We start from the raw sequence: 19,512 nt of genomic DNA, 5'->3' as shown, positions 1-19,512 counted from the left end.
AAAGAAAGAAAGAAAGAAAGAAAGAAAGAAGAAAGAAAGAAGGAAGGAAGGAAGGAAGGAAGGAAGAAAAAGAAGAAAGAAAGAAGAAAGAAAGAAGAAAGAAAGAAGAAAGAAAGAAAGAAAGAAAAAGAGAAAGAAAGAAAGAAAGAAAGAAAGAAAGAAAGAAAGAAAGAAAGAAAGAAAAAGAAGAAGAAGAAGAAGGAAGGAAGGAAGGAAGGAAGGAACGAAGGAAGGGGAGAGAAGGAAGGGCAGGCAGGCAGGTGGGAAGTAGGCTTGGTACGTAAGATGGTACGTAAGCCCCCATCCACCCTTCCCCACTGGACGTGTTTAAAGCCCCACCCCTGCCCCCACTCCAGGTCACCCTCTGCAATTATCAGATATTTCAATAGCTGCCTCCTGCCCGATAAGCTGTCTCCAGATAACCCCTTTCCCTTGTAATTGAGTTTAAATATTGATCCACCCAATCAAGGCAGGTTAATATTCAACCCCGTTGAGCTCTGGAAGCCTCCTACCCACCAGGCTCCCTTCCCTGGAGTAAAGGGATAAGGGGCTGAGGGAGAGGCAGCCACGGGCGCCACAGCCTGCCCTGGAAAGCATGTGCCTCTCGGGGCTTGCTCTGGGGGCGGTGCAGTCCTGGCTCTGCCCGGATGGGCTGAGTCTCGCTGGCAGGTCCAGTGCCCTCTCCAAGCCTGGCCTCCATGTGTGTGCCTACAGTATGGAAGCCCCAGTACCTGCCCTTCCCAGGGCAAGGACCAGGTGAGGACGGAGGACAGGGATGCTCTGGGGAGTGCGAACTGGACTGACCGGAAAGGATGCAGAGGGCAGGCCGACTCTGCTGCATTGCTGTGCTCAGCTGGGAGAGCATGCGCACACACCTCTCCCAGGCACCTCTCTCCAGGGATCCTGCTTTACCGGCCCTTGGCTTTACCCGACCCTGCCCTCAGGCTCCTCAAAGTTTGGTCCTCGGGAGTCAGCCTTCCAGGGCCTAGCCTGTCTGATACACTCCTGGTGGAATCTCCAGCCTACGGGACAGAGGCCCGGACACCGGGTGCCCCCACCGCCACTGCTGACTTTGTCTGGTCTCCCATGTGGACGGCCACAGTCAGTGACGTGGGGATGGCTGCAGCCCAGGACCTCCTGGACTCAGGGGTGGCTGCCATGCTTGGTCCGGAGCAGACAGTGGGGCGGGGGAGCTGGCAGCCTGCACCCAGGAGGCCCTGCTGCCTCCCCCGGGGGCCCAATCAACAGGTTTCAGAACTGGAGTCAGCTTCTCTTACAGTGAGGACGGGAGGGACCCACAGCTGACCAGGCTTCTCGGGTCCTAGGGGACCACATCAGGGGACTCTAACGTTCTGTAGTCCCCACCACCACCAGCACCCCTAGCTCACACCCAGGTCTGCATCCTGAGTGATTTGCTTCCCCTCTTGGATGCTTCCTCAAGCAAGCGAGCTCCTCCAGGCCAGAGGTTCTCCTCGCGTGCTCTCCCGCCGGCAAAGAGCATCCACTGCAAACCAGTTAGAAATACACATTCTCGGGGCGTCTGGATGGCACAGCGGTTAAGCGTCTGCCTTCGGCTCAGGGCGTGATCCCGGCGTTATGGGATCAAGCCCCACGTCAGGCTCCTCCGCTATGAGCCTGCTTCTTCCTCTCCCACTCCCCCTCCTTGTGTTCCCTCTCTCGCTATCTCTCTGTTGAATAAATAAATAAAAATCTTAAAAAAAATAAATACACATTCTCAGGCCCCCGCTCAAACCTGCTGTCCGAAGTGGCCGTGGGACCCAGCCGTCTGGGAACAAGCCCCCTGGGTGATTCTGAGGCCGTCTGAGACCAACAGCACCCCACCCTGCTGCCTGAAAAGGAGGCAACAAGGGGAAATCCTGGAAGCTTCACGGCCACAGCAGGGCCAGCGAAATGTGAGTGAGAAGGAGCCTGGCTTCCAGTGTGGCTCAGCGCTAGCCCTGGGAAGGCAGCTGGGCCACAGGCCGGGCCTCAGTACGTTCTCTCCCGTCCCCGTCTATCTACTCTGAGCCCCCCGTGTCACTCTCCTTTGGATCCTGGAAAACACTGAGCCATTTCCCACCTCCGAGCCCCCTGGGAACCCCCTCTGGCCCAGGCTCGTGCTCACTGCTTCACACGCACGGTCTCAAGGACCGTGACATTCCCAGATCACCCAGGAGAAGGCAGGTTCGGGGAGGTTCAGGGGTTCCCATGCCCACCGCGCACACCCCACAGGCTAGCTGGGGGGAGAAGGGGACTTTACCAGAGTGTGGTGGGGAGGAGACCTGTGACCCCTGGGTGTGCAGGGAGAGCCCAGGCAGGAGGCACGCAGGAGCAGCGCCCCAGAGCAAGCAGCAGACATTGGGCTGCATTGGAGCACTGAGCACAGGCCCGCTTGGAAGAGGTGTGGTCTGGGGCAGAAGGTGACTGACAGGGGAGGGACTGGGAGAGAAAGGAAGCTCGAGATTACACCCTCGGCCCTTGATGGCGACAAGGGCCTGGAGTGGGAAATCTGCGTCATGTGCCCACTGCAGCGTTCAGCCCAGCACACCCAGTGATCGAGCTTTGGAGATGCCAGGCCTCCCACCAGGGCGGCTACTGGCGAAGAGAGAGAGAGTGTTGGCCAGAGCGGGGAGGAACTAGTACCCTCGTTCTGCACACCTGTGTTCGCGGCGGCATTATTCACAGCAGCCAAAAGGTGGACGCAGCCCAAGACGGATGACAGGATGAACAAACGTGGTGTACACATACAATGGAGAACGAGCCAGCTCAGAAAGGAGGGGCAGCCTGTCCCACGCTGCAACGCACATGAGCCTGGACCCTATCCCGTGGGGTGAAAACAGGCAGTCACAAAGGGACGAATGCCATACGTATGACACCACTCATCCGCTGCGCCGAGAACAGTCACAGCACAGACAGAGGAGAACCGTGGGCACAGGGGCTGCGTGGGGGAACGGGCCGAGTTTCTGTTGGGGAAGATGAGAAAGTCCTTGGGGGGTGGTTGCACAGCATGAACGTACTTGACGGCCCTGACCCACGCACCTCAAAACCTTAAGATGGTACATTTCACAGTATCATGTATTGTTACTACAATTTTAAAAGGAGAGAGACTGGAGGCCTGAGCCACAGGGGTTTCTTACAAATGAGTTTTATTTGCATTCTGACCCAAGCACAGATCCCACATCCAGAGTTCTCATCTGCACAACGGTACAGTAGCAAGTGCAAAATGTGCTTTATTTCAGGTACAAAAACAATGTGGCAGTATGACAACTTCTGTCTCGACGCCCACCTCCCCTGACCCATCACACCCTCTTGACCCATCCAAGGCCCACACCACCCAGTAGACTCCCACCACCTTCAGGAAAGAGTCACCCAATCTGGAGAAAGCTCGGGAAGTCACGTTAGGTAAGAATCACATTACATACATGAACATTAGAGGACAGAGTAACCAACTTTTTACCCAGCAAGGAGAGGCTGGGGGGAGAGGCACACAGAACAATCCCCTCTTTTTTTAAGATTTATTTATTTGAGGGAGAGCACATGAGCAGGGGGAGGAACAGAGGGACAGGGACAAGCAGGCTCCCCACTGATTGCAGAGCCCTACACCAGCTGCATCTCACGACCCTGAGATCATGACCTGAGCTGAAATCAAGAGTCAGAGGCTTAACCGACTGACCCACTAGGCGCCTCTCCCCTTCTCTTGTCTTGAACAACCAAGCCCCACCCATGTTTCCCCATCAGGGTGCACCAAGCTCAGGGATGGAGTCTCAGGATGAAAGCTAGCACTGAGTAAGGAGCCTGTCCCCCAAACCTGGTGTGTCAGTGTGTGGGATGTGGATGCGGAACTGGGACCCAGATGCCCAGATTCTCATCCTGGCTCAATCCAGTGGTTGGAGGACCGTGGGCCAGCATCTGATTTCTGTCTTGACTTCCTCACCTGGAGAACTGGGCCACTGCAACCTGACAGCACAGTAGGGAGGACAGAAAGGGACAATGGCAAAAGCGCTGAGCTCGAAGCCTGACCCCGAAGAGGACAACCAGCGTCCACCACGGCTGTTAGCTTTGGTGTTATTAATGGAAGGCTGGATGCAGCATCCTGCCACCTGCACCGGGAGTGGAGAAGCAAGGGGCCCAGAGAGACCAGACTGCCCCAGCAGGAAGGTGACCGCCGGCATGTAGGACTCAGCCCCTAAGGCTGGCATTTGGCCTCACTCCTGCTTCCCCAAAGGGCAGAACTGAAGTCCAGGCCCAGAGAACCCTTACTCAGGGCCAGGCAGTGGCCCCCCTCTATCACCAAGCTGAGTTCCTTTTGTATGACGAAGAGGCAGCAGAACATGTAGGGAGAAACGTGCAGGACCCTAAAGCCATGCGGTCCTCAAGGTGCCAGCTGGAGGTAAAGGTCAGGCTGCAACCTCCAGGACAGCAAAGTTCCAAGAGACCTAAACCAGGAGGCCACCGCCCACCAGCTTGCCGACCTGTTAATACCAGCACAGAACCCTTCCCTGCACACGGCCCTCCGACGCCAACCCCTAGCACCCAGCCCCCGTGTCCGAGGCCCACTGGGTGTCCAGGAGCAGGCAGCAGCCGGGAAGGGGAAGGAAGTCCACAGAGGGGCTGGGGTGGACGCTTCACAGGAGTGAGGCCACAGGCGGGGGGACACTCCAGGGCTGCTCAGCTGACACTTCTCTTGCTTCAAAGCTCAAAACAAGTACTTCTTAAAAATTGTTTCAGAATCCTTATGTAATGGGATTTCCAGCAGGGACGCAAAGCTAACAGAAAGCTTTACCTCCATGGTTGGCAAAGTTTTTCTGGAAAGGGCTGGATAGTACCTATTTTTAGCTTTGAGAGGGCCAAGAGGCAAACTGATATGTCAGAAAACAAATTTCCATGACTTTTTTGATGATAGAATTCAAAATGTAGTGACTGGATACTTTTTTTGGTAATACAGGTCTACTAATGAGAAGAATGGAACTGGGACGGGGGATGCGGGGTAACATTTCACTTGGGTTCAGAGATCGTGCTCCCTGTCATCAAACATCACACAACCTGGCAGTGAGCTGGATTTGGCCTGCAGTTCACCGACCCCTACGAGAGCGGGTATACGTTGATTATGGTGGGAGCTGGGTGATGGGTACTGGGGTTCATTATATTGTTCTCTCCTTGATGAAGGTTCGAAAACTTCTCATGACAAAAGGCTTTCCACTCCTTGCTAGCTCCTTGCAGCCCATCCCCCACGGTTCCTCAAGATGACGGGCATGAAGACAGGCTCACACACAGCCCCACCAGTCTGCCTGCCCGGATGGCAGGGATGGTCACCCCAGGACTAGGCAGTGACTGCCCCTCCCATTGCATCGCCATCAGCTGCTTTGCAGAGAGCAGCAACCCCACCTCTCAGAGCTGCTGCTTGGGGATGTTGCCCCTAGAAGCCCCTACAAGCAAGTGGGGGACAGCAGGTCCAGCCCTGGGCCACTGGCCCGGGAGCCACCACTCAGAACTACTGGCTAGTCCCCATGGAAGTAAGGGGGAGGACACTCAGGAGGAGCCTTTGCAGAGAGGTCCGGAGAGCTCCAAGGAGGCTTTGAGGAGTTCCCAGAGTGCCCTGGTCCCAGGAAGGCCTGGGGGTGCCTGACCAGCACCTCACTGCCCTGCCCCTGCAGGGCAGAGGGAAGGGGGCTGGGAGGTGATCGAAAAAGGTGTACAACCACCTTCTACTGGCCAGCCTGACTGATGGTATCACACACACAGCAAGTAACTAGGGGAGAAGGGCACGTGAGGCAGCGGCATGGAAGACCGACTCCATGAGCCTCGGTTTTGGGGTCCTTGTCAGATGGAAGCTGCCGGCACTGCTCCCCTCCCCGAAGAGGTGGACTTCGGTGTGCACCCCCACCCCCAACTCGGGCAACTCCCCTGACCAGTCTCATGAACAGAGCCCGAACGAGCGTCACCATGACGTGAAAGAAGAGCGTGTATCACCGCACGTGGCTGAGCGAGAATACTCAGGGCTGCGCTCGGGCCGGATACAGGGCGAGGAAAGGGGTCCGTAATGCAGACACGGAGCCGGCCGGCTCGGAGCCCGGGCTCGGGCTGCCGGGATCAGCTGGGGGCCGCTCTGCGGGTGCTGATGGAGCAGCCACCCAGCTGAGAGCAACACACGCTTCTCACAGACAGGCCCAGGCGCTAGACCTCACTCTGTGGGGCACCTCACGGCAGGTCCATTAGCGGTGCCACGTACAACCAGGACACACCGAGCGTCACCTGCCCACCGCAGGACTTTATGGAGGGAGAAGTGGGAAAGCCCCGCCACCCCTCACATTCACCCCCTGGCCGAGCCAGCCACCACTCGAGAGACGTGGACGCTCAGGCCAAGCCAGGGTCTGGGGGCCCCGGCTCCTGCTCCTCCGGCACTGCCACGTCCACGCCCCCGCCCCTCCGCTCCTCCACCTTCTGAGAGCCTCCGGGCTTGCTCCCTCGGCTCCATGGCCAACAGCGAGAGAGGTTTTCCATGCTTCTCATCAACTCGTTAATGATTTTCAAGCTTAAGTTACTCAGACCAGGCCCCGAAGCCACTCTGGACTCGGAAACTTGTGACCCACAGCTCGGCCAGCTCCAGTCTGCTCCCGGGGAAGCACCCTCCAGGTTAACAGCTCTTCCCAAGGGGCTCGAGGCTGCCTGGGCAGGAGGTCAGCGGGGCAGCTGGCTGACCTTTGCTTCGGACCCCAAGCCCCGACTTCAAACTCCCTACTCCATCCTGTTCTTTCCATCCATCCCTTCCCCCAGCAAATCCTACCGTCCCCCCATTCAAAAGCCTCTGTGTCTTCACCGTAAAGGTGCAACCTGGCAGACACGGTCAGGTGTTTCACAGCCTTGCAAGCAGAAAAGGAGACGTGATGGCCTGAGGATAAGGAGCTCAGCTCAAGGCTTCTGGTTCACAAGATGGTGACCTAAGCACACGGGGAGCTCTTCTTTCTCCCTGGGGATCACACCTTTAAAAATGGCTGCTGGAGCAGGAGCCACCGGAGAAGCCACAGCCTAGAACCCTGGGGTGGAGGCTACCGTTCTGGGCGGGCTGCCCCAGCCCCCGCCCCAGATCCCGGCTTGAGCTCACGGGAAAGACAGTGGACAGGAGTGGGAAGCGTTCTGGCTTTTCTGTACTTTCAAATGAAAAAAATAAAAGCTACAGCCAGCTCATCTGACTCCTGTGGAAGGAGGACAAGCAGCCGAAGCAAAGCAGCTAAAACATTTTGGTACCAAATTATGATGTGTATTTATTTTCTACTCCTTTGTAAGCTCCAAGATTCATCTAGAACCAATTAGGAGAAGGTGAAAGGGGCGTTTGGCTAACTCAGTCGGTAGGGTTTGTGACTCTTGGCCTCAGGGTTGTGAGTTCAAGCCCCATGTTGGGTACAGAGATTACTAAAAAATAAATTAAAAAAAAAAAGATTAAGACAAACAAACAAACAAAACAGACAGCAGTGGGGGTTCCAGAAAATGGAAGACTCCAGTAACAGAGAACTTAAGGTAACAGATCTTTATTAGATCCTCATCTGGAATTAGGAAATGAAAATATTAGCCTACCACATTTTTATAATTAAAATCAAGCCTGTTATCACTTGGCCTGGGGAGTGGCATCACTTAAGTCTAGTGACTCACAGACACCCTCAAAGGCTGGCAGTCAGGATACCGAAGGTCTAGTCCTGATTCTGTGTGACCTTGGACAAATGATTCCATTTCCTTGTGACTGAGTTTCCTCCAGAAAGGATATGACTAGTCCTGACTTTCCCCTATGTGGAGTTAAAACATGCACCAAGAAAGCTCGCAGAAGAACAGAGCGCAACGTGACCCAGTACTGCTGAGAAGGTTAAGGGGGAGACAGGAGGAGAAACAGAAAGACAGTCATAAAAATGGTGGAGGTAGACATAGGCTGGGTTTAAAATAAAAAAAAGGAAGGAGTTTCCCAATGACAACCCCATGTCCCAGAAGAAAAGATCCAGTAAGAATCAGGGGCCTTTAGCAAGGGTCAACAACTGATGTGGGAACAACTGGGTATCTACACGCAAGACAACAATGTTGGACCTCTACCTCATACCATACGCAAGAAGTAACCTAAAATGAACCGAAGGCCACTGGAGAGCTAAAACGGTAAAAAAATCTTAGAAGGAAACATAGGTGTAAATCTTCTCGACTGTGGACTACACAGTGGTTTTTCAGATATGACGTGAAAAGCGCAAGCAACAAAAACATGTATCTTAGACGTCATCCATATTAAAAACTTTTGTGCTCCAAAGGACATCATAAGACAATGAAGACAATCCACAGAATGGGAGAAAATTTTTACAGATCGTGTATCTGATAAAGGACCTCCATGTAGAATATACAGAGAACTCCTGCAACTCAGTAATTAAAAAAAAAAAAAAAAGACAAATGACCCAAACAAATAGACAGTTCTCCAAAGAAGACATACAAGTGGCCAATAAGCACGTGAAAAGAGGCTCAACATCATTAGCCATCAGGGAAATGAAGAGCAAAACCAAAAGGAGACACCACTTCACACCTACTACAATGCTCTACTCAAAAAGGCAGATAATTAGCAAGCATTGGTGAGGATGTGGAGAAATAGGAGCCCTCGTGCACTGCTGGTGGGAATGTGAAATGTTACGACTGCTTTGGAAAACAGTCTGGCCTGTTTCTCAAAAAGTTAGACATAAGAGTTCTATATGACCCAGCAATTCCGCTCCTAGGTATATACCCCGAAGAAATGTATGTAAAAACCTATACAACTATGTTCATAGCAGCATTATTCATAATAGCCAGAAACAACTCATATATCAATCAACTGGCAAGTGGATAAAAAATGTGGTACATGTAACCATAGAATGAAACATTATTCAGCTCTAAAAAGGCTTGAAGTATGGATACATGTTCAACATGGATGACCCTAGAAAACATTAGCTAGTTAAAAAAAAAAAAAAAAAGCCAACCACGAAAGGCCACCATGATTCCACATACGCGACAGGTCCAACATAGGTAAATCCATATGGAAAGCAGATTCGCAGTTGCCTAAGACCAAGGAAGCTGGGGGGAGAAAAGAAGGGTGATCGCTAAAGGGAACAGGGTTTCTTCTGGGGGCAAGGAAAATCTTCTCAAATTCAATGTGCTGATTCTGTGAATTCGCAAAAAACCACCGCATTATACACTATAAATGGGGACACTGTACGGTCTGTGAATTGTATCTCAATAAAGCTGCTACCTGCTCCCCCATCCTCCCTCAAAAATGAAAAGGTATCAGGAGGCTTTTTTACTCTGGAGGAACACCATTCCTGCTGCCCCAACATAACCATGACTAGAGAGCCCCTTTCCCATCTGAAGTGTCTTGATTTATATGATAAATCTCTATCATTGCCCTATCAGTCACTACGAGGTATCAGGCAGGTGGCTTTGCCCCCTAGGCTTCAATTTCCTCCTCTGTAAAACAAGGTCTACCCAGTTCCTCACATCTTTGACCCTAACACTATATTCCCCAAAAGCTCCACTTTAGAAACTGTAAAATCCTGCTCGGTTAGTCAAAGGGCTTCCCTGTACTTTGAAGATAAACCTAAGTTAGCAGAGTATAGATGACTGGATCCCAGGAAACAGAGGCAAGACAAAGACTAATTCCTGCATTTACCCATACTCAAATTTCCCCATAGTTGAGCCACTAAGAAAGGCGATCCAACCATCCCAATGCAGGCAAAATGCCCTAACACTCCCTCTACACATGAAAGAAGATAAACATTTAAATGGGGGCCCTCAGAGAAGAGACAATGCCCCTGGGAAACTTGGCAAGTTTGGCAATGGTTAACCAAGGTCATCTCTAAATGGGACCTGGTTACGTCCACGCACAAGGGCCTGCTATCATGACTGTCCAGGTCATCTGATCACACAGTGGGACGCTCATTTCCTAGTCCTCCTTTTACCCATGATTGCTGAGGAAATAAAATTACACGAAAGAAGCTCAAGGAGAAAAAAATCATCTTGTTCTCATCCCTTTGATACCCGTGAGGAAGTACGTGAAACTAGTTGTTCTATCCTCTCCCTCCCTTCCCAAGGGCGTAGACCCAGGTCTGTGTGGCGGGTCCTACCCATGCACAGTGGTCTACACAACCAATGCAGACAGGAGAGCCCATCTCTGGGCACTGCAGCAGGTCCTCAGAGACGAGAGTGAAGGTGAAAGAAGCAGAAGGCACAGAATAAACCCCATTCCCCTCAATCCATCCAAGAACCAGAAAGCCGGATGTTCACCAGGGTCGCTGAGAAGGGAAACCAACATGAAGACAAAATGGAGGCAAAGCACCTACATCCAGTCAGCAGTCCTGGTCACGGAGCCGTTACCAGCCAAGGGGAAGCTTGGGGGTGAGGCAGGGCTCCCCCTGGAGGCAGGGGAGTGGTCAGAAGGATACAGTGGCACCAAGATACCCAGTGAACTAGCCTCCAACATGGGAGTGAGGGGTTTCAGAGAAGACGTCCCTGCTGTTTGCCTCTAGGACAGCAGGCAAAGACCAAGGAGCCATTCAGAAGCTGGAGGCCAAGAGGGAGGGAGAGAGGAGCCATTGGCTTTCTGCATGCCAGAGACTGCATCCACGGGTTTCTGCTGCTTACTGGTCCGTGGTTTTCATAGACGGGGCCAAGTCCCTCCTTGTCACAGCTTGCCAGGTGAGGCCGCAGCTTACAGTGGTGCGCTTTCTACGTCCAAGGGAGTCCACGGGGCTGGGAGCTGGAGGTTCTGCTTCTGCTCAGAGGCCACATTTCAGGATGATGTGATAGCCATCATTGCTCTCGGCTGCAAAGACAAACACTGGGCATTTGACAGGAAGAAAGGCCCGACACCGTGACCGGGCATGGGGAGGGCATGGTACTGGTGCACCAGGAGAAGCCCTGCCATGGATACTGGCTCCAAATATGATCGCACAGAGCAAAGTGTGCTAACAAAAGCAGACATTTTAACACATGCCTTCACACGCCTTCTGCCTTACTGCGTTTCTTCCTGGCAACGGGCCTTTCTACCATAGCTCTAGGCCCGAGAAATGAAGGCTCTATATCCAAGGTGGCTACAAACTGTGGTTCTCAGGGTGTTACGGCCCCCAGCTCTCTGAAGGCAGCAGCTGGCCAGATCCAGGGAACAAGGGCAACACGATGGCCCTGTCACATAGGGCTTTCATTCTGATATACTCCATACATTCACCTACCTTAGCCCTAAGGAAGGTCACAGCTAGTTTTGCCTTTCTCCTGGCACACAAGTTCCTTCTCGGACCCCTTCCTCAGGTGAAACCTTCATGTCCCACCCCTGCCCCAGATCCCTGACCCACGAGGCCTGCAGGCTCAGCTGCTGTATTCCACACTTGCTCCTCCTGGAGACCCTCATTGTAAAAAAAACTCATATGCATCTTACTTCTACTCAAGCACTAAGTTCATGGAGAACAGGTTGCCTGGCCAGGATTTCCCTTTCAGAACGGATTTTGGAGCCAATCTCCAATCTCCAGGGCAGGGTTTCACAGGACGTGTGTTCCTTTTTGCCCAGAGGATGTTTCCAGATAATGTTCTCTCGAGCGACCCACTGTGCAGGGAGGCCCCACTCACCAGTCTGGCTCTTTCCTCACTCTACTACCCAGGGAGGGGGTGGGGGGCACAGCCAACATACTTCAACTGAACAAGAGAAAGGGGTGTGTGTGGTGGGGCGGGGTTTTACCTTTTAAGGTACTGAGAATAAAACAAGACTCATCTTGGAAATTCTGCACCATCTGAAAGGCAAAAAGAGAGACCATGTCCCCTCAACAATGAGTTCATGAATGAAATGAGAAGCCTCAGCGACATGGAGCCCAGCCACCGCAGCAGGCAGAAATGATAGTCACTCTTCTTGCACAAATGCAGGGAAATGGTTCCACTTAACATTCATTAAGGAAACATGAAACAAGATAAATATACGAAATGATCACAATCATATGCAACAAAAACTGAACAGAAAGGACAGAAAGGAGCCAGGCAGAGAAGCAAAACCTTAACATTTAATACAGGGCTCCATGTATCTTTGCTTTCGTTCTCCTTTTTCCTACTTACTGGGTCCTCCAATCCCTATAATGGACACATTACAGGAGCATGTATGTCTGTAATAGCAACAAATAAAAAACTAAAGTGCTTAAGAAAAAAAAAAAAAACCTTGATAATTAGTAGCCTCTGCGTATCAGAGTCCTATGAGAACCAATATAAACACAGCGCCATTCCCTATGTCTACAAAGCGGCAGGAATGGAACGATTTACTCAGCGGCCTCTGCAGTTCTTGTTTTGATTTAACTATCAAGTGACCTTGGACAAGTCAGCCTTTCTCCTTCTGGTCTCCATGCCCCGTCTGTAAAATGGGGCTGCTCCCGTGACAAAAGAACAGAACCAGGATATAGAACAATAGGGACTGGTCCCACTGCTGCTGGGGTGTTGATGTCTGCAACCACTTTACAAAGCTGTCCACAGGACCTGGTACCTTACTCCTCCCGGCCAATGTTCTAGAGAAACCCTTGCACGTGCACACACAACACCTACGAATGTTCACAGCAGCACCGGCTGTTAAGAATGGGAACTGGAGGGGGGCCCTGGGGGGCTCAGTTCGAAGAGCACACGACTCTTGATCTTGGGGTTGAGTTAGAGCCCCACGTGGGGTGCGGAGATTACTTACATAAAAACTTAAAAAAAAAAAAAAAGATAGCTGGAAACAGCCCCCATGCGGATCAGTTGCAGAAGCATGAATGAACTGTGACCTCATCACGCTACACCATGCAGTGCGTCAGGGACCTCCAGCAGCATCTCAACGAGTGTGAATCTCAAAAATATTAAGCAAAATGAAAGGAGGTCACAGAAAAACATGCTATTGTTCCATCTATATGAAGTTTAAACATGGGCAAAATTAAGCAATATATTGAGGAGGAAACGGGAACAACTAGCATGAAATTGCTCCGGCAGGTGGAGAGGTGGAGTGGAAGAGGAAATCAGCCCAGAGAGCGGCTTCTAACATAATATTGCATTCACCTGAGTATAGGTATTGGGCACTTACTTCTTCCTTAAATGGTAAAAATAAGTTCTATATACTCCTTGCATACAGATGCCGTATTTCACAATATAAATGGAAAGAATATTTAAAAAATACTTAAACATACCCACAACACACACACTAGCTAACACGCAGCAAAACCCCTTTCCAAATTAAAAAATGCAACCCAGATGTCATTGCCTCCTCTGAATTATTGCCCCCAATCCTGCAAATCCACCCACCTGTCGACCCCTGCCCCTCCCTGTGGGGCCTAATGATGCGTGAAGTACATTTATTCTATACCGCTGGCCTGCTCCCTCTAGGACTCTTGGCAGCCCAGCCACTTGGGCATGCAAAGCCCTACGCAGAGCCCACACAGGCTTAATCAGTAACTCCCTTGTTTAATTAAGTGCCCTTGCACCTCGGGGGCCGGCTCCGCGGCTGGCCGGGCCGCCTCCAGCACTCCGGGCAATTAAGAACCAAAGGTTTCCAATTGATTCAGGGTTAAGAGGCAAGGAGACTTCGGGGAATAAGAATCGCCTACTTAGCTGAGGTAGCACTGTGGTTCTGTTCTCTGCTTCATTTGCTTAACTGCCCACTCGGGAGGGCACAGGGCAAGCTGGGGAAGGGACTTCCTGCAGGGACCCGTGACATGGCAAGGGTTCCGCACATTCTTGGCTTTTGTCTTCACCGAAGAAATTCATTCCGAAATGCAAAGTGCCGAGTTTTCCTGTGTTGCTCAGGGGTCCTAACCTCCCTGGCTCTTCTCAAGAAGTGCTTAGGTCAGGAACACTGGGCTTCATTCTGTCTGTGCAGTGGGGGTAGGGAAACAGCTGCCTGAGATTTAAATGGAATGATATGGAAGGAATTCTGACCCGGGGACAAAACTAGCAAGCGGCAGACAAATGTACAGCTGGGTCTCTGTTGAGTGTTCTAGGAATCCACAGCTACACAACGCCCAGGCACACGACAGACGCCCGCACAAAACAGGATCCGGCAGCATCACACGCACGCTAGCATGAACTCCTCTAGGAAAGAGGAGGGAAGAGAAGTGCTTTTCGAATTTGCCTTCAGCTGTTTTGTATTCCCTGACTTTTACTAACTGTGAATTACTTTTTAAAGATTTTTTTTTTTATTTTTAAGTAATCTCTGCACACAACATGGGGCTCGAACTCACAACCCCAAGATCAGAGTCTCACGCTCCACCGACCAAGCCAGGCAGGTGCCCCAGGAATTAATTTTTTAATTCAAGAGGAAGGAACCACCACCCCTCTGCCAACCTCCAGGACCAAACTCCCATGAAATGGGGGACTCCCATTTAAGGGGCTCGGGAACTGTAATGGTAAGTGGCAATAGGATAATCACCAATGACAAAATATGAAATATACAGACCATTACAAGCTTTACAGTTCATATATTATCAAACTTAAAAGATCCCTCCATCACTTGCTCCCCAAAGCTACAAGTGCCTATCACTGTCAGTTACCATCACCATCTCACCGATATCTCCCCGTGCCTGACACTTTCTCTTTTTACCCCTACTACAACCTGCTCATTATCCCCGTTTTATAGATGTGGAAACTGAGGCTCAAAGAGGTTAAGTAAATTTGCTCAGGGTCACTCCACTCCTAGCAACAAGGTGGGGACACGTGTGCGATTCCAGAGCCCACATCCTCTCTACTTCCCCAAACACCATTCATGTACCGTTTCCTCCACACAGATGTTCTCAGAGCTCCCACCGTGGGCTTGCTGGGGTCTCCTGGGGGCTCAGGGTGCTACCCCTGCTCCCATCAGCCCAGCTCTGCTTCTCTAAAGGCCTCATTTCAGGGGAGGTGGGCTGGCCTAGCTGGCTGCAAGAGTGGGCTCTGCATCTGGACATGAGGGTTCCCAGCCTAGTTCCTTACCAGCTGTGCAACCTGGGGCATAGTTTCCTATCTGTGACACAGGGTTTCACCCAGCTCACAGGGACGCTGGCAGGACTGAATGAGTCACTACATGTGCGCTTAGATGCTGGCACTCTTGACTATCATTAGCTAGCAAGAGGAGGGATCCGGGATAGGACAAGCTTAAAATGAGGCATCAGGAATGCCTAAGTGTAGCTGCAAACCCTCGTTGGCCAGCAGTGGGACCAGATCGCTCTGCGCCCTCTGCCAGCGGCCGCTCGTGCCCCACACAGGTCTGTGTAGCCAAGGACAGACCCAGGAAGGCCATGGCACTTTCACCAGTCAGCAGAGGAGGGCTCTGTGCTCCCATGTGGCCTGCATCCTCTCCGTCACCTGGCCCTCAGTCCATTCCACCGCCCTGGGACCTGCCACCCACCCTCCTCCTGACTTCTTACAGCCCTGACTGTAAGCATACCCGGGGGCAGGGCTGTAGCCTATGCCATGGTTCCTGCATGGCGTGCAGCCAAGGACGAGGTACGGAGTGGATACTAGGTAGCTATTCAGAGCCTCAGAACTCTCCTCCCCCGCACTCCGGGGGCAGCCGAGAGCATGTGGCATGCAGATGAAACCCGTTTGCCATCCTTGGGCAGAAGTCATCCCCAAAGCCCGGAAGGGGCATTTCTGGCACAGGTCCCCCATGCCTCCCTACAGCCCCAAGCCCCGGGCCATGAGGGGGGTGGGGGCAGCGCTCACCTCGTTGCTCACCACCACGTGGATGCCCGTGGGGCCCTGCCGGTAGACTCGGTGGATATGCTGGGGGGAGATGCTGTACAGGTTGGCGATCTTCTCAACCAGCTCCAAGGTGGTCAGCTCCTCCAAGAAGATGGCATGGTACACTGGAGGGCGAGGGACAGGGCCTTCTATAGAACACACCCCTGCATTCTAAGGAGCCTGTCTACCGCCTAAGCCCAACCCCCCACCCTGCCATCAGTCACTCAGTTGCAGGGATGCTCGAGCCCAGATTCATTTCATGGAATCTGGGCTGTAACAGGCACAAAGCCGCTGCAGAGCCCAGCGGGAGGGGAAGGCAGCCGGGCTATGGTTCTCACTCCTGTTCCAGGCTCTCTCAGGGGATCTTACATAAAATGGAGAATTCCTACAACCACCCCACACCGACACCCTTGGCGGGGCGGAGGCTGGGGAGAACGGCCGGCAGAACTCTCTATTTCTAACAAGCTCCTAGTGATTCTGATGTGTGGCCAGTTGCACACCCTTGCAGGAGAGAGGAGAACTCCTGCGTCCCCTTTCCTTTCTGTCCATGGCTTAGAGGGGTCACTGGACGGCTCCAGGGGGCAAAGAGCGGGATTTAAGGATAACTGCTTTTTTTAAATTGTATTTAAAATCAATTAATTAACATATAGTGTATTATTAGCTTCAGAGGTAGAGGTCAGTGATTCATCAGTCTTATGTAATACCCAGTGCTCATTACATCACGTGCCCTCCTTTATGTCCATCACTCAGTTACCACATCTCCCCACCTCCTCCCTTCTGTAAACTTCAGTTTGTTTCCTATGATTAAAAGTCTCTTATGGTTTGTTTCCCCTCTCTGATTTTGTCTTGTTTTATTTTTCCCTCCCTTTTTCTATGCTCCTCTGTTTCTTAAATTCCACATGAGTGAAATCATACAATAACTGTCCTTCTCTGATTGAATTATTTCACTTAACGTAATACCCTCTAGTTCCATCCACGTCACTGCAAATGGCAAGATTTCATTTTTTTGATGGCTGAGTAATATTCCTCTGTGTGTGTGTGTGTGTGTGTGTGTGTGTGTGTGTGTAACCAGATCTTCTTTATCCATTCATCTGGCAACACACATCTGGGCTCTCTCCATACTTCGGCTATTGTGGACATCGCTGCTATAAACACCGGGGAGCAGGTGCCCATTTGGATCTGTAGTTTTGTATGCTTTGGGTAAATACCTAGTAGGGCAATTGCTGGGTCATAGGGTAGCGCTATTTTAACTTTCTGAGGAACCTCCATACTGTTTCCCAGAGTGGCTGCACCAGCTTGCATCCCCACCAACAGTGTAGGAGGGTTCCCCTTTCTCCGCAAGGGATAACTAACTGACATCACAAGGGTCTCATCCTTGCCCTTCTCCACAGCACAAATACCACTCCACTCCAGCACTGTGACCTCAGAGGGAAGAGGGACACTGAGAGCATCACCAGCTGGCTGGCTGGAAGAGAACACTGACTGGAAGGCTGGAGATGCTTCCTTACAGGAAACCCAACCAGCCGGGTAGGAGGGAGCTCTGTGGGTGCCCTGGAGCAGACAACTCAATACTCGGGGGCCTCAAGTTCCTCAAAGGCAAAGCATAACAGGATTAAACTAAAGGTTCCCAAACTCCTACATCAACTGAGGAACCCTTGGTTTCAGAAAGTCTGATCAGAGGCCCTGTATTTCAAAAGCACGCGTGCATGCACGTGCAAACACACACACACACAAGCTCCCTCTGAGAGGGGGTGGCAGAGGCCATGGCGTCCCAGGATTTCAGACAGGCTGACCAGCCATCAGATTCTGTGCAGCGCATGCGGCGGCCACAGCCCCTCCAGTGTGAATACCAGGCAAGAACGCCACTGCTCTTCTCTAGCATTCTTTTCTGTAACAGATTCTAATGTACTCCTATTGCTTTCCAACGTTTCAGAGCCACTTCCGCTATTCTCTGCGTTCACTCCTCCAACAAATCAGGCCGGCCAGAGAGACCTAGACGGCTTGCTTGTGCCCTGCCACCTGCGGTCACCAGCCTTTCCTGCCCCAGGCGAGTGTGGGTGCGGCCAGGAGTGCTTGGGGTGGCTGAAGGGTCTGTGGGACACTCCTCTGGAAGCGTCCCGAGCCACCTCTCCTCCGGGGCCGTGGCAGTGGAAGCTGGGGGAAACACGAGCTCTAGAGTAGGCAATCCCAGGCTCAAATCCCAGCTCAGCCACCCTAGAAGCAAGCCCTGGAACAATCTCCACATGTCCCGGGGCCCCAGGGTGTATGTGGGGGCAGCAGCAGCACTAAGCAGGTGCCGTGCACGAGGCTGCCCTTTCCGCACGTGCAGGAAACCCCGAGCCTCCGATCTGTCCCTCACAGGCTAACAGCTGAGAAGCAGGGGGAGGACCTAGCCGTTCTCCAGAAATGTACAGGGGCCAGACGGAGGGCTCAGAAGCCAACTCCCAGGGTCCGAATGTTTGGGTCCTGGCTCTGCCACACGCAACGCTGTCATCTAGGGGCAGTGATCCGCCCTGTGCCTCAGTGTCCCCCCACCAAGGAACATTACCAACAGTGCATACAAGCAGAAGCGAATAAATGAGCACACAGGAAGCCCTTTGGACAGGGACTCAGTGAGCTTTCTTACCCCTCTGGAGGGACCTGCGGAGGCACGCACGGTGCTCCCTCGCTCTCTGCAGACATCACAGAAGAGCACGCACTCCATGGCTTGAGACCGGCCGCTGGCCAGACCCTCAGCACTCCCAGATGCTCAGAAGCAAGGTGCTTCGCTTTACACGCCTTGTCTCGCCACAACCTCCCACCTCTGGGGGTAGCGTCACTATCTGTGTTCTATACAGAATTCTGCAGAAGTGGACACACAGGCCCTGCTACCCTGCCCAAGGCCACACGGCCAATACATGGCATGGCCAGCACTGGTGTCCAGGCTCAGCTGACCTCGAAGCTTCTGTCCCAAACTGTCAACCCAAGACAGTCACGTGCCCCTGAGGTGCCCCTAGCTCCTGCAGCTGTGCTCCTTAGCCCTTGTGCAGCCTCCAAACCAAATGGGAAAGACTCGTCCAGCTGGAGGGCACACCACGGGAGGAAGGGTTCCAGGAATCTGGCCATCGAGTGTCACTCGTCACCAGCCTGGGAGCCAGAAGGCCTGACTCCCAATTCTCCCATGAGTGGCTAAGGAAGTGGCTGTGGGGGGACACACACCCCCTCTCTAGGCCTGCTCCCCAAGGAGCAAATGAGAAGCTGGACCAGGTGTTCTGGAACAGGACTTCCACCTTGAACATTTCAATCCCAGGAGGAAGTTTTAACAAAAACTCATCCTGCACGAAAGCAGAGTGAGGCGGATCAGTGGACACATTCTCAGCAAGAGGACTCATGTTGCTGCTGTGTCTTCCTGGGACCTGACAACCCGGCCCTGGGTTGGCGGGGCGGGGGAGGGCTCCCCACAACTCACCACACAGACTGCTGTCCCCACCACCGTCCCGCTTCTGCTGCAGTGGCGCTCGGTTCTGCTCCAGCTCCTGACAGACGTAAATGGTCATCTTTGGCCTCACATTCCTGGCAGGAGGAGGGGAAATAAATAGCAGGCATTGGGGGGGAGAACATTCCAGAATGTTCCGAACACAGGGTGGAACTAGCAGAGGGAAGGATTCAGGGAGAAGAAAGGAGGCCGTGGGGATGCAGGCGGCCTTCGGCTGGGTCTCTACAGCCTCACGCAAGCTTGCCTAGAGGCAGAGGGAGGGCTGACCCCTCCAGGTCCTCCAAGCTGCCATGAGGGCGCTCTGCCCAGAACACGCATCTCAAGACACAAGGTGT

The 19,512-nt window shown here is 52.5% G+C and overlaps 1 protein-coding gene across 2 annotated transcripts in view; it reads right to left on the bottom strand.

Moving 5' to 3' along the window:
• Positions 1-3,129: 3,129 nt before the first annotated feature.
• TFCP2L1 (transcription factor CP2 like 1) overlaps positions 3,130-19,512 on the bottom strand; it is a 65,228-nt gene continuing 48,845 nt past the window's right edge. For both annotated transcript variants that reach the window (XM_026510163.4, XM_026510162.4), the window contains 4 exons: positions 19,151-19,254; positions 15,685-15,827; positions 11,720-11,771; positions 3,130-10,813 (listed from right to left, as the gene is read on the bottom strand). In XM_026510163.4, coding sequence (XP_026365948.1) covers positions 10,767-10,813; positions 11,720-11,771; positions 15,685-15,827; positions 19,151-19,254 — 346 coding nt within the window. In that variant the 3' untranslated portion in view covers positions 3,130-10,766. The remainder of the gene's footprint in view (positions 10,814-11,719; positions 11,772-15,684; positions 15,828-19,150; positions 19,255-19,512) is intronic.

This window comes from Ursus arctos, unplaced genomic scaffold (assembly GCF_023065955.2).
Source record: "Ursus arctos isolate Adak ecotype North America unplaced genomic scaffold, UrsArc2.0 scaffold_1, whole genome shotgun sequence".
NCBI lineage: Eukaryota > Metazoa > Chordata > Mammalia > Carnivora > Ursidae > Ursus > Ursus arctos.
Note: the sequence above shows the minus strand (reverse complement) of the source record. Positions and strands in the feature narration are given on the sequence as shown.